This window comes from Centropristis striata, chromosome 11 (genome assembly GCF_030273125.1).
Source record: "Centropristis striata isolate RG_2023a ecotype Rhode Island chromosome 11, C.striata_1.0, whole genome shotgun sequence".
NCBI classification, from domain to species: Eukaryota; Metazoa; Chordata; class Actinopteri; order Perciformes; family Serranidae; genus Centropristis; species Centropristis striata.
In genome coordinates this window covers 15,058,150-15,078,478 of record NC_081527.1, presented here as the reverse complement: position 1 = coordinate 15,078,478, position 20,329 = coordinate 15,058,150, and the positions used below count along the sequence as shown (strand labels likewise).

Below are 20,329 nucleotides of genomic sequence, written 5' to 3'. Positions count from 1 at the left end.
TTGAAATGTGGAAAAGAAATATTCAAATATATTGGATAAATAAAACATGAATGGATGAACTACAATCAAAACAATAAATAATGTAATTAAAATATAATATAAAATAATATAGCATACATTAGAAATAATATGTAAACAGTTGGAATGGCTGTTTGTAAAATGTAGGGTGTTTTTTTTCCAGCAAAACACAGCACAAGAAGACGAAAAAAGTTTGTGTTAAAATGCATCCATCACAAGAGTGGCATGGCTCCTTTAAGAGGCAGGGCAGTCTTTGTGTGTGTATGTGCGCATGTGTGTAGTTTGTGGAGTGTGTTGAGTGTGTGGATGAGCAACAACGAGTGAGTGTATACATGTAACGACATGTAAATGATACCTGTTACCTCATGAGGTAACCAAACATAGCACCAAACAGGCATATGTCACAAGTTCAATTTTCAGTTTTAATTTAAAGAAATCAACTGGTGGCTCTTTGTACTTGTATGCTGTATTATTGTAATAAAATGGTCATCTAGTGGATTTTTTGCAAGTGCCAGATTAACTGTGTTTCCTTTAGAGGGAAGAGTGGCCGCCAGGAAAGTCTCAGGCCACGCCCTCTCAAATGTCCGCTCACTCTGCGTGTCTCCATTACAAAAAGGCCCCCAAAGGGATTTACGAGACTCCAGAGGTGGCGTATGGTTTTCGATCATCGCTTAATCGCTTAGCGACAGTTTAGACCGTGATCACATACGCAACGGACCAAACAGGAGACGCAACTGTGGCTGCGGTCACTGTGCACAAGGTCTGCTGCTGATCATAAACAAAGCAGCATGGCTAATTATGCACAGCGTCTCTGCTGATCATCAACATAGACACTGTACTGCTACAGAGCTAACTGTCAGCCTATTAGAAATTTGCAGACGTGACGCTAAGGGGTTAACATCCCCTCCGGCTCAGTGACTGCAGCTGGGAGAGACCGCTGCAGGAGGAGTGTGCCGCTTCGACTCGTTCTTACTCCCCGTGGCTCATTAAGAAGAGTAAGACCAAGTCTCCAATAGTCACTAATAACACCAGAAAAAGTCGCTGGATTTGTCGCCAGTCGCTTTTTTGAAAAATAGTTGCTAGGGGGGGGTCTGAAAAGTCTCTAAGTTGTTTTTACAAATGGCGCGTGTTGTTGTGGTGTCGAGTACTATGTCACGTCCTGCTTAGCGTTCTATCCAATCAGGGGACTGCCAGACTTTACTGTATTGTTGTTTTTTCACTTTTATGCGGTATTGATCCGCTGTGCAATTGAATCCTTTAGCAACCATTCTTAATTTGAAGACTTCTGTGATATGTGTTCTGTAATCGTCTGACCATGTTTCGATAGGGGCATTTTTTAAGCATGCCGAAATTCAACCCAGAATTAGCTGTGTTTTGGTTCACTTCCGTTCTTTGGTTCAGACTGCAGTGAACTGAACTCCGGTGCACTTGGAAGCGAACAGAGACCCCTGTTCTTTTATAGGAGTTTGAGCGTTCACAGCAGCAAAAAACCAACTGACTATCCGACAAAACACACAAGAGTTCGTTTCAAGCAGACCAAACAGCTCAGGTGTGAAAGCACCCTAATACAACAATCTGAGTCATGATAAGTAGTAGTTAAAATATGCCAGGATAAATCATGTTTATTACCACCACACTTGTTTTTTCTGTTCTGTAAGTTTTAACAGCAGCACAGACTACAGTATTTGTTCTCTGACTATAATACTGAATTGATCGGGACAAATGAGCCAGAATTGATCCAACACAGCAGGTCACCATGGACAGTCATTATCTTGTTGTGTGGAGGATTCTAATTTCTTGCCACCAAACTGACACTTTTGGGCTAATGACCCCCCCCCCCAACACACACACACACACACACACACACATAACCTCTGTTCTTAGTTTCATAAAAGTTTTTGTTTCTGAGATATATTTGACGACTCACTTCTTCAAAAAGTTTTTGAATTCTCAGCATTAAAGTCTTCCATCTTCCGCTGCTGCACACAAGGACAACTTGGCTTTGATTCAAACTCCCTCCCTAATATACTGAAACTATGCAGAGATAACAAACTTGTAAACTTGGCTAAAATTCTAGACCTTGCATTAGCAACACTCTCCACTTCAGTGTCCGTGAGCAAAAATATGTCAGACACCAGGGACACTGTTCTTCAGCTGAGTCTGCACTCTGACTGCCTGGTGAAGGAGGAAACCAGAGAAAATCTTCATGCACATCAATAAGGTATCATTTAAAACCACATATATATATATCGACATCATAAGGATTGAAAAAGACTTTAAGGTAACTTAAAACCTAAAGCCTTTACCTCTTTGAACAAGCCCAAGGACTAGTCTTTACCTCTTTAAACAGGACTAAAGGTTAGCAATTAAAAGTGTTAGTCTGAGATGATAACCAACGAAAGAGTCTCCATAGCAACAGTAAGAGTGATTCACAGAGCATGTCAGGCTGTGAAATAAATTTCACACCTCAGTGCACCACGGCCTCTACTGTGAGATTTTGTTTGTGTGTGAGAGTGTATGTGCATGTCAGCAACAAAAATAATACTTCTATGTGTTGGTACAGCCATTGTATCAGGAGTCCCAATACAGTATGTTTATCCTTGATGAGACCAGTAAATCTTTTTCAGTTATTCATTTTCTATGTTTGTTCTGTGCCTTTGTAGCTTGAACATACTGAAACTGTGTTTGCACGGTTTGTTAACATGCTGATGTGAAATAAGTGATGTGAAGTGGTATTGATTGTTGGTTTTCACCTGTATATTTCTTTTTTTTCTACCTTGACATGATTGTTTTTGTTAGGAAACACTCTCAAAGCAGTTTTTAGATGAAAGTGTGCTCCACTCTTTTCCCTCCCCTCCCTCTTTCCCTCTCCTTTGCTACCTTCTTCCCATCGGTCTCACACTGGCGCACTGCTCATTAGCTTTCTGTCAGTCTCGGTTTCTGTCTCTTTTTCCCCTCCTTTCTTTTTTGTCTTTCTCCTGTGCCGTCATGCAGTTCCCCCCTTTTTCTCACTCTCCTCTTTCTTCTTTTCCCTCCTGTGTGTGTGTGTGTGTGTGTGTGTGTGTGTGTGTGTGTGTGTGTGTGTGTGTGTGTGTGTGTGTGTGTGTGTGTGAATTCAGCAAAAGATTCTTCAGGGATCTCCTCCCTTTTCATCACTCAGGTCATTTTTCTGCTTCTTCAGTTTGTTTCTATCCTTCTCGCCTTTCCTTCTCATTTCTCTCCATCTGTCCCCTTTTTTCTCCATTTTTTTCTTAAGAAATGAAAGTAGGCTCTGAACCCACCTCCCACATTCCTGCAAAACACACACATACATATATGCGCATAAACTGGAATCGTGACTGCTGTACCCATGCAAGCCACAGTGAGAGCAAAAATACAACTGCGCGGAGAGCTATTGACTTCTCTGTGATTACACACACACACACCTCAGTATGTGCACACATAAAGACGCTCAACACTCAGAGTGCATCAGAAAGAGAACATGAACACAATCACACGTTGCCATCTCCATGCAGCCCTGAGCATGGAGCAGGTGAGAGAAAAGCAAAGTGGAAATGAGGGGAAAACAGACTGAGAGGCAGAAGTGAGAAGAAGAGATGGTGTGAAGGGAAGCAGGTGATGATGACTGAGAAGGAACCCAGCTCTCTTACTGTAATGGCTTTCAGACAGTGCTGATTTGTGACTTCCCTTCTTTAGTAGGGGAGTCAAATCCTCCCATCTGTCCTCCAAACACACTCACTGATCCTTCTTTAATACTTCCTTCTGTTAGAGGAAACACTCAGGACACTGTCTACTTATTTGTGCATGTGTGTGTGTGTGTGTGTGTGTGTGTGTGTGTGTGTGTGTGTGTGTGTGTGTGTGTGTGTGTGTGTGTGTGTGTGTGTGTGTGTTTCTATTGTCAGATGCCGTCCTGAAAAACTTGGCCCATAAACAGCACAGTATATGCCTTTGTTTACTCCTGGAGTGGAGCTTGTCCCTAGTTAAGCTCACAGCATTAGAGATGAGTTGATGTGGCGTGATCAAAGAATCCTTTAAATACTTCAGTCCTCATCGTCTCTCAGGGAGGACTGCCATACATTCATGCCAATTCCTTTATCCAAAAGGGACATCTATTTAACCCAGTGACTGCACAGTGATGTACCAGTTAAGGTCGTCACTATTTCAAAAAAGACAACAAAAAAACAAAGAAAAAGTTGCAAAGCTCTTCAATGATTGCCTACTTTCAGGGGTGGAACTGACTTCTCATTCAAGAAATACTTCATTCCAATTTATAAAACTGCATGTAGAACACAATTCACACAAATGTATATAGATGTTCACAGATTGAACCTTTCATTTTTTCCCCACATTTAAATACTTAAATGAAATTAAAAAAAAGGACTACAAGACAGAGCTGCAACTCACTAATTTCTATCGCTGATTGATGAAAAATGAAAAGTGGGATGCAGTGTGATGTTTAGATAGTGTTTTGCACTAAAACTCACTGCAGGTACAATATATTTGCAGCCAGACTAACATGTTCAATGCATTTCCTTCCTTATAAAACATCTGCAAAGGTATTTCCTTAAAAATGGCTGATTTACATACTTCATATCTTACATTAATTTCCCAATCAATTGATGTGTTTTTTTTTTAGCACTAATACACTACAATTCCCCGAAAGTCAGGATGCTGTTAATTGTTTCATTATCCTTAACCGCTTATCTGCACTTGGGTCGCAGGGGCTGGAGCCAATCTCAGCTGACATTGGGCAAGACGCGGGGTACACCCTGGACAGGTCGCCAGACTATCACAGGGTTGACACATAGAGACAGACAATCACATTCTCATTCACACCTACAGGCAATTTAGAGTCACCAATTAAAACTAAGTGCATGTTTTTGGACTTTGGGAGGAAGCCCAGGTGCCAGTGCCCGGTGAGAACCCACACTGGAGTCAGACCAGCGACCCTCTTGCTGTGCTAACCACCATGTAGCCCTGTTGGGATGCTGTGTAAAACCTAAATAAAAACAGAATGCATTCAGAATTTTGCATGTGTATTTACAAAAACAAAAGTCTCTCTTTGTCTTCTGTATAGTCTTTTGTACAGCTTTCAAATTATGGTATTCTGTTTTATTTAAGCTTTAGACAACGTCCCTACTCTTTTGGAATCGGGGTTTCACATCACTTAATGCAAAATGCAAATCCTCGGCTATGCTGGTAGCCTATTGATTGCCACATTTTCAGTGGAATATTCAATGCAAAAGCAGGTTAAAAAAACACTTTGTTCTACCTGCTTCCATTAAAATGAGTCACACAATCTGACCTTTCCCACTGTTGCATTTACTGTAATTATATCTTCACTTTGTGTACGGAGCCTAAACTACGCCTGCAATTACAAACTAAACTTTGAATCACAACTCATTCAGCAGTGCTCCAAATGCGACAGTGAGTACATCATGAGTAATTCTTCCCCATTCAGAGCTCTGGAGTCACCTACTTCAGCTGATAGCAGAGTTCTCTTGTCTTAGTGTGTCGAGGTCAAGCATGGCTAATGGCCAAAACATTGTCATTGTCACATTGACACAGTGGCGGTTAGTGCAGCAGCCAGCAGCTGAAGGGCACTCGACGTCATGTAAGTCAACTGATGTGCTGTGGAGATGGAGTGGAAATGTAAAGTGCCACTATTACTGATTTCACTGTCAGTGAGAAGTCATTTACTGATAAACTCTCACTGCAGCAGAGCATTCAAATTATCATCATCATAGGTGTGTAAAGACTCCTCTAGCTTGTACAATACTGACTGGTAGAGGACTGATCGGTTAAACACATCACATAATATATGTTAAGTAGCCTTTTTGTTATATGTGTCACTCTAGGATAATCTATTTCACACGGAGAAGAAAGAAGAGACACACCAAATCTCTAGATGAGCTGCAGCTGAAAGCCAGCTGATAAGCCACCTGTTGAACAGCATTCATAGTTCTCGTCAACAGATTTAAAACTTTTTTAATGCTTACTTAAATTTTCTGTGACATGGCTGGTGCCATTTAATGCACTGAAAGAATGTTTGCCTCACAGTTGTACTCCTCCACCAGCCAGCCAAGATGCAGTTTATGTAGTCATGACAGTAGACAATGGTTCAAATGTACATGTTTCTGCAAAGAAAGCTACAGTTTCTAAAATGTGGTTGCTTCACACACTTCTTTAACCCAGCAGCACAGATGATTTCTACAATAAAGATCAGTTATAAAGAGTTTATAATTGAATAATGGCTGGAATATTATATAGATATTTTTGCAAAACATTATGATGCCACAATGAAGCTGACCTTTGACCTTTGGGATATAAAATGTCATCACTTTATAAATGTATCTTATTGAACATTTGTGTGCAAATTTGCCATAATTGAGTTATGGCCAAACATGTGTTTTGTTAGGTCACTTTGACCTTAAAAAATAATCAGTTCTTTCTTGTGCCTGATTGGACGCTGGTGACAAATTTAAAGAAAAGCCCTTCCAGTGTTGCTGAGATATCACATTCACAAGAATGGGACGGACAGATTGACATACAACCTGACCACATAACTCCTATAAAGAGTTTATCTTCCCACATTACCCTCACTATGGTAGTTGAAGGTTGGACTTTAGTATTTAGTGATGACAGCTGAAGTTTGGCACCTTTTCTTTTCAGAACACAAACACACACACACACACAAGGTACACAAAAGAACACAAACACAGGTGCGCTAAGGTGCCAGCGTATGTTTTTGTTTATAGAGACAGGTAAGACTTTGCATTGAGAGCCTCCTTGACAATTTCGTCTGCTAGCAAAAAAAACAGAAATGATCAAAAGCTGTTGTGTGGTGAAATGCACTATGAAAAGGGTAAAGAACACAAAACTAAGTTTTTATAAGCTATATTATATTTATATTATAAGACCAATATAATATATTATATTATAAGACCAACCGAAAAACTGAACTTTTAAAAGGACAAAAGTAGTTTCAGCTAATATTAGCTTGTTAACATATAGCTAGCATTAGCTTGCTAACATATAGCTAACATTGGCTCTAGCTACAGCCAACTTGTCCTTTCTGGTAGACACAGAGTGTTAAAATGTGATTTAATCTAATAGTTTTAGCTAAGAAACAGACATTTTGTTAGCATTTCAGCCCATGGCTGTCCAAAAGTTAACTTTAGGTATGCTGTTTCAGGGTCGCACAGTACTACGGATATCTTGTGTCTGTATACATCTGTATCCACTTTTGTCCTCTTAAAAGTTTGTTTTTTGTGGGTTCTGGGTTCTTTGACCTGTTAGTAGTACATTCTACCATACAGCAGCTTTTGACCATTTTTATGTTTTTTTGCTAGCGGACAAAAGGAGGTCAAGGAGGCGCCATCTTCAAATACAAAGTCAATGGGATATGGTTTGTTTTGTTTTCATTATCTCAATTCAAGAAATAAATCAACCCTCATCAGGATTCCTGATTTTTCACAATACCTCTGTGAGTGCTTGGTGGATGAAACAGGCGGTCTCAGGGGACACCACCCAAGGTGTCTTCTCTTCCACCATGATGGCGTCCAGCGTGGCCTTTTCTAGGATGACGTCGAAGGACGCATCAGGGAAGGACAGCTGGCGCACGTCCATCTCATGCCAGGTCATCCCCGGGCAGTCAGTGTGCCTGGCACTCATTGTACTGATGCACACAGAGGAGTAGTCTATGTTGGTGATGGAGTGGTAGCCAGCGCTGTACATGTCGCCGCTCATACTGCTGTTTCCACAACCTGAAGGAAAAGAGTGGATGGAGAAGGAAAAGTGAACCTAGGACATCTTCTCTGATGACTCAAATCCCCAATATGTTTTTCAGGTTTTTCAGTACACGATGGTGTGATCAATATAGCACCTATCATGGTAACAAAGAGAGCTATAACTGGGACGATCTCTTGTGATTGACAGTCTCTATTTGATCAGGGGTGTTTTTCATGAGCAGCAAGCAGACGATGGAAACCTTCCACTCCAGAGGACCATATGGATACTTGCATAAAGTGCATTCAGCCTATTCTCACATGACCTCAGACAGCACGAAATCTGTCACATGCAACAAGGTTTTAACTTGTAGCTTGTCACCGGGTGACAGATGGACGAAAGCCAAGGAGGGAAATAAGAGAGGACAAAAGAAAAGTGAAGACTGCCTCTCGTGTAGCAAGACGAGATGAAAATAATCTACTGAATGCTGCATCTCACCTTTAGATCAGATGACTCATAGATTGTGTAGATGTAGGAGGAGGAGGAGTAGGAGGAGGAGTGGGTGGAGAAGACAGGCAAAAAGAGAAAAAAGGGGAGGGAAGCAGTAGGAGGAGGACATGGCGGAGACATATGCACATATTCAGTTTCGGTAAAGGTGAAGTTTGTGTGTGTGTTAGCCTTGGAAATGACCATATTATCCTGTATTTATTAAAATCTGTGTGGGAGCACATGTGTGTTTAAGGGTATTTGCCTGGGAAGGGGGCTGAGAGTATGACAGGTGGGGCTGTGACTTCCGGCAGCACGTTGGCACCGACACCTCTGTAGCAAACGTGTGGCTGGCTTGTTATCACCTTACTGCTTCAACTAATTACCAGCTGTGTGTGTGAGAGCGTGTAAGACTGATTCAGTTAGTATAGCCTCACACGCCAAACAACACATTTGTAACCTATTTAGGTGTGTGTGTGTGTGTGTGTGTGTGTGTGTGTGTGTGTGCGCGCAATATGTAGAAACTTTACATATGTTTTACACCAATATTAAGCATGTATATATATGTCTATTGAACATATATATGGACAACTAAGAGGCAGCAGAGAGGAAGAATAAAAACAGAATTTAAGCAACAAAACAAGAGGCAAAAGGGGTGTCAAACATACGACCCGAGAGCCTAAACTGGCCTGCCAAAGGCTCCAATTTGGCCTATTTGATGAAATTGCAAGGTGTTAAAATTGCTGCATTCCAAAATGTTTATGATCCACTATGATCTGCAGATTTTTATGCACAACAATAAATAGATTGACCGAATGTAAAAAAAAGACAAACATTTTGGAAATTGCACTTTTTTTTCTGTAGACAATTCAGGTTTGTTTGTTAATTGTTAAACATGGGAACATTTAGAAGCGTTCTTATTTTTAGGTTATTGTGCAATGGTTTTATTGGTCTGGCCCGCTCTAGATCAAATTGGGCTTTATGTGGTCCATTAACTAAAATTAGTTTGAAACACAACATTAAAATATTGCACAGCAAGACAACACTGTGCTAAATACACCCCACAAGCCGTAGAGTGTGTTAGCCACTAGTGCACGCACATATGTGTGTGTGTGTGTGTTCCAGACATCAGAGGGCTGGAGCCATGCCGTTCCTTGATGGCTATCCCCGTGACGTTGGCTTCAAAACAAGGGAGGAAATATGTCAGCACTGCTTGTCACACTCAAATTGTTGAACGCTTTCTTTATGGATGGCTGCAATATGAGAGAATGTGTCAGGGTTGAATTACAGAGGCTCAACAGGTTATTTTAGATAACTTTAATCTTACTTCATGTGTGCCAAAAGCAGGCAGCGGCTTTGGAAAATACATTTTGCATGGCAATGCAACCTGACAAACAAGATATGACTTATGGGAATACTAAAGATTCTTTCCATCTCAAAAAGGGTCAGAAACATCGTAAATTCGGCTTCATAATTTCTGGGGAAAAAGGCAATCAACTTCAGATTGCATCTTCAGTTTTTGTTGAAAATGAAGGACTGTGGCCTCGTTTCATGCCCAGGTTTGGTGCTTTCCAGAGGGGGTTAAATCCCTCCTGCGCTCCTATCTCAAATCCCCAAGCATGCCAGACATTGTTTCCGAAGGGTTCCCCCCGCTGACACAGCTATGTGTGTGTTTTCTGTTTCCATGCACTCGGTTTTGAGGAAGGGGTGTCACATGACAGCTCATTCCTGGGAGTTGTCACGACAATTATAGTTGCCAGGCTGTCATCAAGGACACTACTCTTATTTTTGGGACTGTGACATCAGCTGGTGCCCCCCGCAACCTCTGACCTTAACACACACACAAACACTCATCAACTTACCTGAATGCACACACGAAGTAAAAGAAGAGGTCTGACAGGATGTGCTGACTTGTTGTCGGTCCGTGTGTGTGTGTGTGTGTGTGTGTGTGTGAATGGGGAGATCCTAGAGTGTATGTGTCTGTCGTGTTTATGTGACAAAGGTTTATTCAGGATACCAGGCCAGTCTGGAGCCTGGAGTCTGTTTTTCCTCCAGCTGGAAGCGAGGGAGCTAAAACCTCCTGATAGCGCATCCTAACTGGATTATCCAGAGCGTTAGAGACAGAGACTAAAGTTAGAAGTGTCATATCACCTCATTCTGCTCGCTGTGTGTGTGTGCATGTGTGTGTGTGATGGAAAATTTGAGTCCTGGTCTTAAAAAGTATCATGCCACTCATAACAAATCTGCAAAAACAAACTGTGGTGAACATCCGTCATCTGTTTGTGACAAGTGTAAACTGTTTGTTAGTTTTTGTGTTTGTTAGTCATGTCTCTAGTGTCCATTTATACAGGAAATTCTGCACAAACAAGGTTTTTTTTAAAAACAGGAGAAGAAGAAAAGCAGCTGCTAGCAAGGAGAGGAATGTTGGCCAAACATGGAGGTGGTTCCTTCCTGCAAAGATGCGCGGTCCAACAATGGTATCAGGTTGTACAGCTGACCTGATAAACCCTTTGAGATTCAAGAAAGACACGTGACTCTCGCAGGAAAGGAAGCCTTAGGGGTAATCCACTGGAAGAACGCAGGGTTTCTCCGCAGCTCAAACACAGTTGGCTCACAAAACACCAAGAAAAAGAGCCACACTGTTAAAATACAATTTCTCCACCAATAAGGAAGGATTAAACTGCTCCATCATGCAACCCATAAGGCCATTTTTATATTGCAAACAGCAAAACTCCTCAGAGAAAACCCCAAGTTTGAAAAGTGTTGACTGCTTCGGGATAAATAAAGTATCTATCTATCTATCTATCTATCTATCTATCTATCTATCTATCTATCTATCTATCTATTTCTGATATATCTGGGATTTTCCACTAGGAACAACCCCATTCAACACTACGGTAAATCATCAAGCTGGCTGTCTACGTGGGAGCTCACCTCATTTATAGCACAAGCATACGGGATAGTGTTACAGCAGAGTGCATGTGCAATGGTAAATGTGGGCTCAGATCTGTACCTTCATGATTACATAAAATGTTTGCATAAGCTTGTTTTCCAACTATAAAATGCTGCTCCGACATGTATGTTACTTTGTTCAAAAATGTGTCAAAAATGACACAATCGTGCCCTTATTTGGGTTGCAACACCAGCATTTGCTCACAAAAATGCCAGCTAAGATTAACGTTCATTTAGACTTACTTTGTTAGTTTACAGTCAAGATCTTTGACTCTTACACAACATGAACTCCTGGAGATTTGACCTGTTGGCTATCAGGTGACCTCCGTCCACATAAACAGCGCCTCTCCAGAGTCCATCTATGGTCAGGAGGGGTGGTGGGTGGGGAACCCCTGCGACTGAGCCAGCGGTGTGAAATATCAAAGCTGATATGTCTGAGGTGAGGCGAGCGCAGCAGTGGAAACTCCATGATGTCAGAAGCACGCAGGGCACTCGGCCTCATCCCAGATTGGTTTAGACACATTTTGAGGATGGGGACCGAGGCCAGTGCTGATGAAAGGTGATGTTCACATGTGCTCTAGCAACAACACTGAGCTCCGCCACCCCCACACGTCCTGCACGCCCCCGGGCTAGCCCGAGGTAAACTGATGCCACGGTGACGCTTCACAAAGTTCAGCTGCAACTACTGTAAATGTCAACATATAAAAAAACAAGTGGAGTGTTTGTTTTTGTGTGGGATCATGCGCGTGCATGCACATTAATCACGTGTAAGTGGATGTGTGGAAATGGTGTGTTATATTCAACAAAAATGAAGAATTTTCCATAATGTAAAAAGAAGCTAATGTTGTAGCAGTGCAGTGTTCAGTTTTGTGCACGATGTGTGATTAAGTTTGACTATGACCGGTCATGTCAGGTCTTTAGAAGCCTGCACGTGCGTCTGTGTTTGTGTGTATGCGTCATGACAATAATGATAGTAGACAGTGTCACACTGGGCCTTGTTTGACCAATTATCTCTTGTTATCTTCCCTCTAAGTTGGGATCCACAGTTATCTGATTAATTAAGCAGAAGCATTTATATGACAAGCATTTGTTGACATTTACATGCAATCACAGACACACACAGATGCACATACACGTGTCTTCAATTTATTTGACCTATATGGTAGGGCTGTTTAATTATGGAAAAAATTGTAATTACGATTATTTTGGTCAACATGATGATCGTGATTATTTAACATGATTTCTCATTGATTTTGGAAACATCCATCCATCCATTTTCTTCCGCTTATCCGGGGCCGGGTCGCGGGGGCAGCAGGCTAGGCAGGGCATTCCAGACGTCCCTCTCCCCAGCCACAACGTCCAGCTCCTCCTGGGGGACCCCGAGGCGTTCCCAGGCCAGGAGAGAGATATAATCCCTCCACCGTGTTCTGGGTCTTCCCCGGGGCCTCCTACCAGTTGGACGTGCCCGGAACACCTCTAACGGGAGGCGCCCGGGAGGCATCCTTACCAGATGCCCAAACCACCTCAGCTGACTCCTTTCGACGCGAAGGAGCAGCGACTCTACTCCGAGCTCCCTCCGGATGTCTGAGCTCCTCACCCTATCTCTAAGGCTGAGCCCAGCCACCCTACGGAGGAAGCTCATTTCAGCCGCTTGTATCCGCGATCTTGCTCTTTCGGTCACTACCCAAAGTTCGTGACCATAGGTGAGGGTTGGAACGTAGATGGATCGGTAAATCGAGAGTTTTGCCTTCCGGCTCAGCTCCTTCTTCACCACGACGGTCCGGTACAACGCCCGCATCACTGCTGACGCTGCACCAAACCGCCTGTCCATCTCACGCTCCGTTCTACCCTCACTCGTGAACAAGACCCCGAGATACTTGAACTCCTTCGCTTGAGGCAGTACCTCTCTCCCCACCGAGAGGGGGCAGTCCACCGTTTTCCGGCAGAGAACCATGGCCTCAGACTTGGAGGTGCTAACTCTCATCCCAACCGATTCGCACTCGGCTGCAAACTGCCCCAACGAGTGCTGGAGGTCCCGGCTTGATGAAGCCAAAAGAACCACATCATCTGCAAAAAGCAGAGATGCAATTCTAAGGTCACCAAACCGAATCCCTTCCTCCCCCCGGCTGCGCCTTGAGATCCTGTCCATGAAAACCACAAACAGAATTGGGGACAAGGGGCAACCCTGGCGGAGGCCAACACCCACTGGGAACGTGTTTGACGTTGTGCCGAGTATGCGGACACAGCTCTCATTTTGGTTATATAGGGACCGGATAGCTCGTAGCAACGAGCCCAGTGCCCCATATTCCCGCAGTACCCCCCACAAGACTCCCCGAGGGACACGGTCGTAGGCCTTCTCCAAGTCCACAAAACACATGTAGACTGGATGGGCAAACTCCCATGCCCCCTCCAGAAGTCTCGCAAGGGTAAAGAGCTGGTCCGTTGTTCCACGGCCAGGACGGAAGCCGCATTGTTCCTCCTGAATCCGAGGTTCGACAATCAGCCGGAGCCTCCTTTCCAGCACCCTGGAGTAGACTTTTCCGGGGAGGCTGAGGAGTGTGATTCCACGGTAATTGGAACACACCCTCCGGTCCCCCAAAACATCTATTTAAAAATGTAAAAATAGATTTTTTTTTTATTAATTACCAAAATAAAAAATATATTGTATCAAATATGTTGTAGTGCACTGCCATGACCTAGTGAAAACAGCAAAATATATATTCAAGATTAGGTCAAGCTCGATTAATCTCGATTATCTTGTTTTCATAATCAATGAAAGCCAAAATCATAATTGAAAATAAAATTTGATCAACAGTCCATTCCTACTATATGAACTATTAAGCTGTGATATGCTTGAAATTAAGTAGTTCGAACAACATCCGACCAGCAGGCAAAAGTATATAAAGCAAGAAAAAATAGAAAAAAATTAAAATTCAGCTGCTCTGAATGGCCACAGTCAAAGGCAGTGTTTTATAGAGCGGGGTGATGACATGAACTGCAGAAATCGAGATAACTTTTCCTACTTTCTCACCTTGAAGGCATTCATGGTGTTTCACTTCAGCTGAGTTTTCGATTAAAAATGCCCAAATTTCCAAAAGTTGTGCTGACTGAAACAGCCTCACAGCTTGTTCGGCCTCACACTGCGACAGAGGAGTGAGAGTGGAGAAGATTCAGGAAGGAAGGGAGGGGAGGCAGAGGTGGAAAAGAATGGAGAGAGATAAGACACCAGAGGAGAGAGGGGACATGAGGAGTAATAAAAATTAAGGAACAGTGGGTGTGAAAGAAAAGTCATGGAAGGGGCAGGGAAGGGAAAAAAAGAGGTCAGAATAAATAGAATAATATTTTCTGTCCCTAAAAAGCTTGGCAGACAATGCAATTAAAGGAGAGATGACAAATTCCAACAAGGGCAAAAAATATGGAAAAGAAGGGATGGGGAAAGAGATACTGCCTTTACATTATGTTGTTCACATCAGTAATGAAGGGTCATTTACATACAAGCATGGCGGTGTGTTTTGGTATGTGCAAGCTGATCTGATCACAGTATCATCTTTGCATCTACACCAGATAAAGATATTCTTTTTTTCCATGTTTTTCAAGCAGTTTCAGATGCTCCGGAGAAGTTGCATCAGCAGCAGCGAGGCCAGATGAAATTCTCTCAAATCAAAGGCTCTTCCGGCGTGTTCTCCTTACAAGTCTCTTCTTCCCTCCACTCACAAAAGCAACCTCAGTTACGTAACCGGGTATACGAGTTAATTAGTGGCTGAATAATTAAGAGTGTGCCCGTGACAGTGTGACTGTTTGATGGAGTGTGAGCCTGTGTGTGTGTGTGTGTGTGTGTGTGTGTGTGTGTGTGTATGAGCGATGGAGGACTTTGGAAGGACTCCATTGTATGAATCTGCCTCTCTGCTGTGGCACAGAGCCTAAAGCTTCTTTCAGATCCAAAAACACCAACAGGCACCAGGAACGGGGGCTTAGTAAATGGCAACGAGAGGAGGGAGCCATCTTTCCTCTCTGTTTAGCCAGAACTAACAGCTATTGAAAGCCACCCACCTCCCTCTTTGTATTACTATTTATGCCTTGTTACCTTCACTGCCAGAATTCATACAATACCACGAGTCAAGCGTTTGCTGCACATAACATTTCTGAACATTGGACGCCTGAGTGCTTTACACTTCAGCATCTGCTCAAAGAAAAACACTCAGCTGTGGAAGCTGCAGCAGTACTGTCATGCATTTAAAGGCCTATGTGTCCTTAGTGGGGGTCAAACAACAGCCGGGGAAAAAAACAAGCACTGTGCTGAGGTGATCACGAAGGATTGATAGAGCAATAATATGACAAGTGTGCAGCTTTCAGACAAAGTGGGGGACATGAGAGCAACAGGGGTGACTAACACTGGGAGTGTGTGAGAGACAGAGAGACAGAGAAACAGAGAGAGTGTGGTACAGAGCCCAAATGATGCAATTTGATCTGGCTGTGTAACTGAAGAACTAGTAGGGGTTCACACGTACACACGTACACACACACACACACACATCATGAGTCAGGGGTGTCACTGCAGCTCAGGTCCTTGTAAAGAATGATGTTGTGACCTGTTGTTGTGACGCTATCAGAAACAACAAAAACAAATGATTCTCCCTTTAAGCAATGATAACTTTCAATTTGTGTTGATTTTGGCGACCCCTGTGGACAAAAGTGGTACTGTTTCCATGAGCAAGATCTTGATCTTTATTAAAGTCGAAGCAAATTTTGAAGCAAAATTTTGAAATGTTGCATGAAAGAAAATGTAAATAAGGGACGTTTCCATCAACTGGTTTAGAGCGAATATACAAAGCTGCATTAACGTTATTTACTTTGGTCAGAAGATGGCAGTGTAATGTGTTGCTGTAGGCTAATCCATGAGTAAACAGTAGAAGAATTAGAGATTGCGCGAGAAAGCAAAAAAGAGGTTGTTAATCAGACAACTTTGGCCACCCATAAGAGAAAATGGAGAGACATCTTCAGGAATTAGATTTAATTGGACAACTTATAATTGTTCTTTCATGTCAGCCCGTTTTAACCGGCAGAGCGGAAACAGCTGATCAGTCATGTGAGTAAAATGTTCTCTACGTCAGAAAAAGTGTTTTCATCTCCTGTTTAGTGCATTTACTTTTTTTTTGCAAAACTATTCCTGGGAAAATGTAATCGTAGGCTCTTCTGGTCTGCATGCCATAAATCGTTTTGTCTGATTTCATTGGGAATCAGACTTGTTGGCATTAAGAATACCTAATCTTTATGCTGACAGTCTTGTTCGCTTATGTAAGACATAAAGAGGCATCAGTGTTAAATTGAGAATGTTTCATAACCAGTTAAAACTCCTTGTAGTTGCTTTACAATGATAAATAATAGCACAATGAAGCTATATTTGTCGCTATTGTGTCCATTTCTTTCTCCATCCCAGTTTCCGTCCCACTGAGGTGGCTCTACAAAACTCTCAAGACATCCATCAACACCCCCACAGCATATCGAAGTACAAACGCCATCACATCATGACACCCTCTGTCACAAATAGAGATGAATGACAAATCAAAATCTCTGGATCTGTACGGCGAGGGATGAACACCATTATTCCATTACACACACCATTACCAATAATTCATTAAAATATGCAATGATTAAAATGGAATAGTGGCATTAGAATGTGCGAGAAGCTTTTAGGGCAAAAAAAATTCTCTGTTGGAACATGCAACCGGACCCCCTACTTTGTTTGGGTCCCCCATCACAGTCTCAGAAAATCCTGTGGGAAACACACGAAAGCTTGTTTTGCAGTTGAATGTGATTTTTTTTATACTTTCTAAATTGCTGATTGATATTTACATGTGCATATTATCCAGGGGAAAAATAACCCTTACCCCCACTGCTGAAAAAAATCCTAGAGGATACACTGCATTCTGCATTATTTGTATCAATAGGTTTGTGTCAACCAGGAGCTAGAGTTGGGCTACTGGACTATTATATCGGATATTGGTGATTGGCTGAGAACATCGCCAGTTGTTGTTTTGTGTCCCGTCTTATCACTGCAGCAGAAACATCGTCACAGCCTTCGTCAGGTCATACTACCTACATGAGTTACAGTGAACCAGAGAAGCTTGTCCAGGGCTGTTTGCTTGCACAGTTGTGTTAACAGCTGTGTCTGTCAACAGCTTTCCCCTCTCCCTCCCCTTGATATTCATTATAGCCATGCTGAGTCAGTTGCAGAGGTACCAATATTTATTTTTCCATCAGGCTATTCTAGCAAGAAAGTATGTGCTTGCGTGCGTGTCTTTGTGTAGCCACAAGCTGCACTGTTTGTTCTCTTTTACTGCTGCGACACCACTGACTGACAGATTATAACACTTCCAGAGAGGAAGGTCATGATTCAGCAAGAAAATGTGAGTGTGTGTGTGTGTGTGTGTGTGTGTGTGTGTGTGTGTGTGTGTGCGTGTTCCAGGTTCACAGGAATCATTTCTCTGCTGGCTGAGATTAATCCACCTCACCTGTACTGTGACCTGCACACATAACAGAAACTATACTGTAGAGAAAGACTTACAAACTGCATGTAGATAAAGTTAGAAATAAAGCAGCTCCGGCTTGTTTGACTGTCACTAACATGCAGTACTGTATGAAGCTAGACGTCACTGTAAATGTCAGGTACTTAGAGCTGACTGCCTCAGCAAGAAAACATTACAGATTAGGCAAAGTCAGGGAGATAAAGTGTGTGAAATAAGACTCGGAAGGTACAGAGACAAGCTGACAAAGATTCCTCAGAGATTTCATGACAGTTAGCACACGATAGATGTTGCAACGACTTTTCACCGTACGAAAAACTGCAGCTTTCAGCCATTTCTTTTTAATTTGAGTTAAGATTTAAATGAGGCCAAAACTTCAGTGTCCCAGTGAGTGTAATGTTGATGGATACATGCTGTGAACACAAATCCACAAATATATACACGCGTAGAAACACACACACATGCATTTCTTGTGCAGAGGGGGGAGAGAGGGTAACAGCAGTATAGGCATTTTCAATTAGCCACCTGCCAAGACCACGTCTGTGATGAAATGAAATGGCCGAAAAAGCACAGGTATCCTCAACACACATACTCACTATGAGCACTCCTCTCCCTGCCACTGCCACCACACACACACACACACACACACACACACACACACACACACACACACACACAGGCTCAAACTTGACTGGTTAATTTTCTGCCTGGTTGGCAGGCTAGTTTGTCAGTTCAAGGTGCCTGCGTCTATATGTAAATGGCTCTGTTGCCTGACCTTGGTGTGATTATGCATATGGATCAGGTTTTATGGATGGGAGCCAGCCCAGTGTGGGAGCTTTATGGCTGACCAAGCATATTGATCCCTGCAGGAGGAAATGGCATGTCTCTCTGCAGTGTCATTGTGTCATGGTTTAATCTAAATCGGACTTCTGAATCAGGTGTGCCAATAGAAATGTAGGACAGCAGCTCACTCTGGGCACTTTGAGTCCCCTAAATCACTCATTATAAAATATAGTTACCATTAACAGTAACTCTGAACCGCAAGCAGTTTCAGGGCGTTTTTAGCTCTTTTTACATACTCACTGTTACTCACTTTGGCTTTGTATTTCACTGCAATATATAAGTCCTGCACCTCTATGGAATCAGCACAATTAGCTGGTTAGCAGTGGGAACAAGTCAGAAATGTCTTTTGTTCAGAATGACACGGCTACACATACATCATTAAAAAAAGGAAAAGCACATGCTGACTTTTCTGATAAAAAATAACACTTTTATTTATCACAAGTGTAAAGAATATTGATAAAAAGGGTCTCCACATGCTATACATATTGGACTTTTTGCATACTTAGAACCTCTCCTGTCCTCTCCTCTCTGATCTGTGAAAACAGCAATCTGATTTTCTGATTTTCAGTGAATATTTGTAACGTTACCATTTGTCTCAGCAGAGTCAATCATGGCTTCACAGTTGTGCTAAGGAGCATAGAATTTAAGGTTTTTAAGAGGATGTAGTTATTCGAAACAATTGATTTTTGGCAAATTTCTAAATGAGACTTGTAGAATTAAGTGTTTTAAAAGAAATAAAAAGTTAAAACTCAGATGATAATGGCTGTTTTTATAGTTTCTTTCTATGATAAATAGTATTTTGGGCATACATAGTTTTTTTTTAAGAAATTATACTTTTCATAACTCCACTGCAAATCTAGATTTATGTGCTGCACAATATCATTAAATGTCTTTCAGGGATGCATGACACGAATGTTTTAAGATACCGACAACCAACAATTACCTGCTTCTCATGGCAGAAAATAACCACATTGTAAGGTAAGAAAGCCTATGATGTAGTTAGGAAAAATGCTTCCTTGAAGGAGTACATTAGCATTTAGCTGTGTTAAGTCTTTTATATTAAAACGTAAACTGCCAACTCCATTAAACACCATCTTTCTTGTTTATATAGTATGGCAGTGCATAAACTAAGTCGTTAAATGACGTTCACTGACATTAACATCTGTTCCGGGAAAGTAAATGGCTAAACCTGCTGTCTGCCTCTGTGTTAAAATGGTGCAGGTGTTGACAATTTATGATACAATAAATTCATAATGAATGTCTAAATGTACCAGGTGGAACCAGCACTGCAATATACATGGTAGCTTTGAGCACACTCCACAGTGCCCTACATTCTTATTAAAAAAAAACATTGTAGACATTCCTGACCATTCTTCCAACAGGTGCTCCAAAATAGTAACTGTAGAAGTACTGAAATGATAGTGTGGTTTGCCGTCTGCTTTTCGGAGCCACCAGTGAGCAGCTGACAGCAGTGAAGTTGCTAATGAAGAGTGAGTCAGCCTCTGAGACAGGCTGGTGGATGAAGATGGTGATTAATGCTGCATGCTTCATCCCCTCCTCTGGTGTGCTGCTACATGCAATATGCCAATGCCTCATCTCTACTCTCCGTTGCTCTCTGACAGACACACACTTTGATGTTCCAGCTGTTTGTCTGATGCATAAGGAAACTGTTATTCATCTCATTTATTTCAGTCAGCTGCATACAAGAGTATAAAGGAAAATTGGGCTGCAAGCATCTGTTGCCCAAGTGAAAACTGGACCAGACTGGACTGTACAAC

General features: G+C 42.2%; 1 protein-coding gene across 1 annotated transcript in view; it reads right to left on the bottom strand.

Moving 5' to 3' along the window:
- The window catches only part of ece2a (endothelin converting enzyme 2a), a 94,782-nt gene that overhangs the window by 38,839 nt on the left and 35,614 nt on the right, over window positions 1-20,329 (bottom strand). The window contains exon 3 of the mRNA XM_059345388.1: window positions 7,501-7,784. Within this exon, the coding sequence (XP_059201371.1) occupies window positions 7,501-7,784 (284 nt within the window). The remainder of the gene's footprint in view (window positions 1-7,500; window positions 7,785-20,329) is intronic.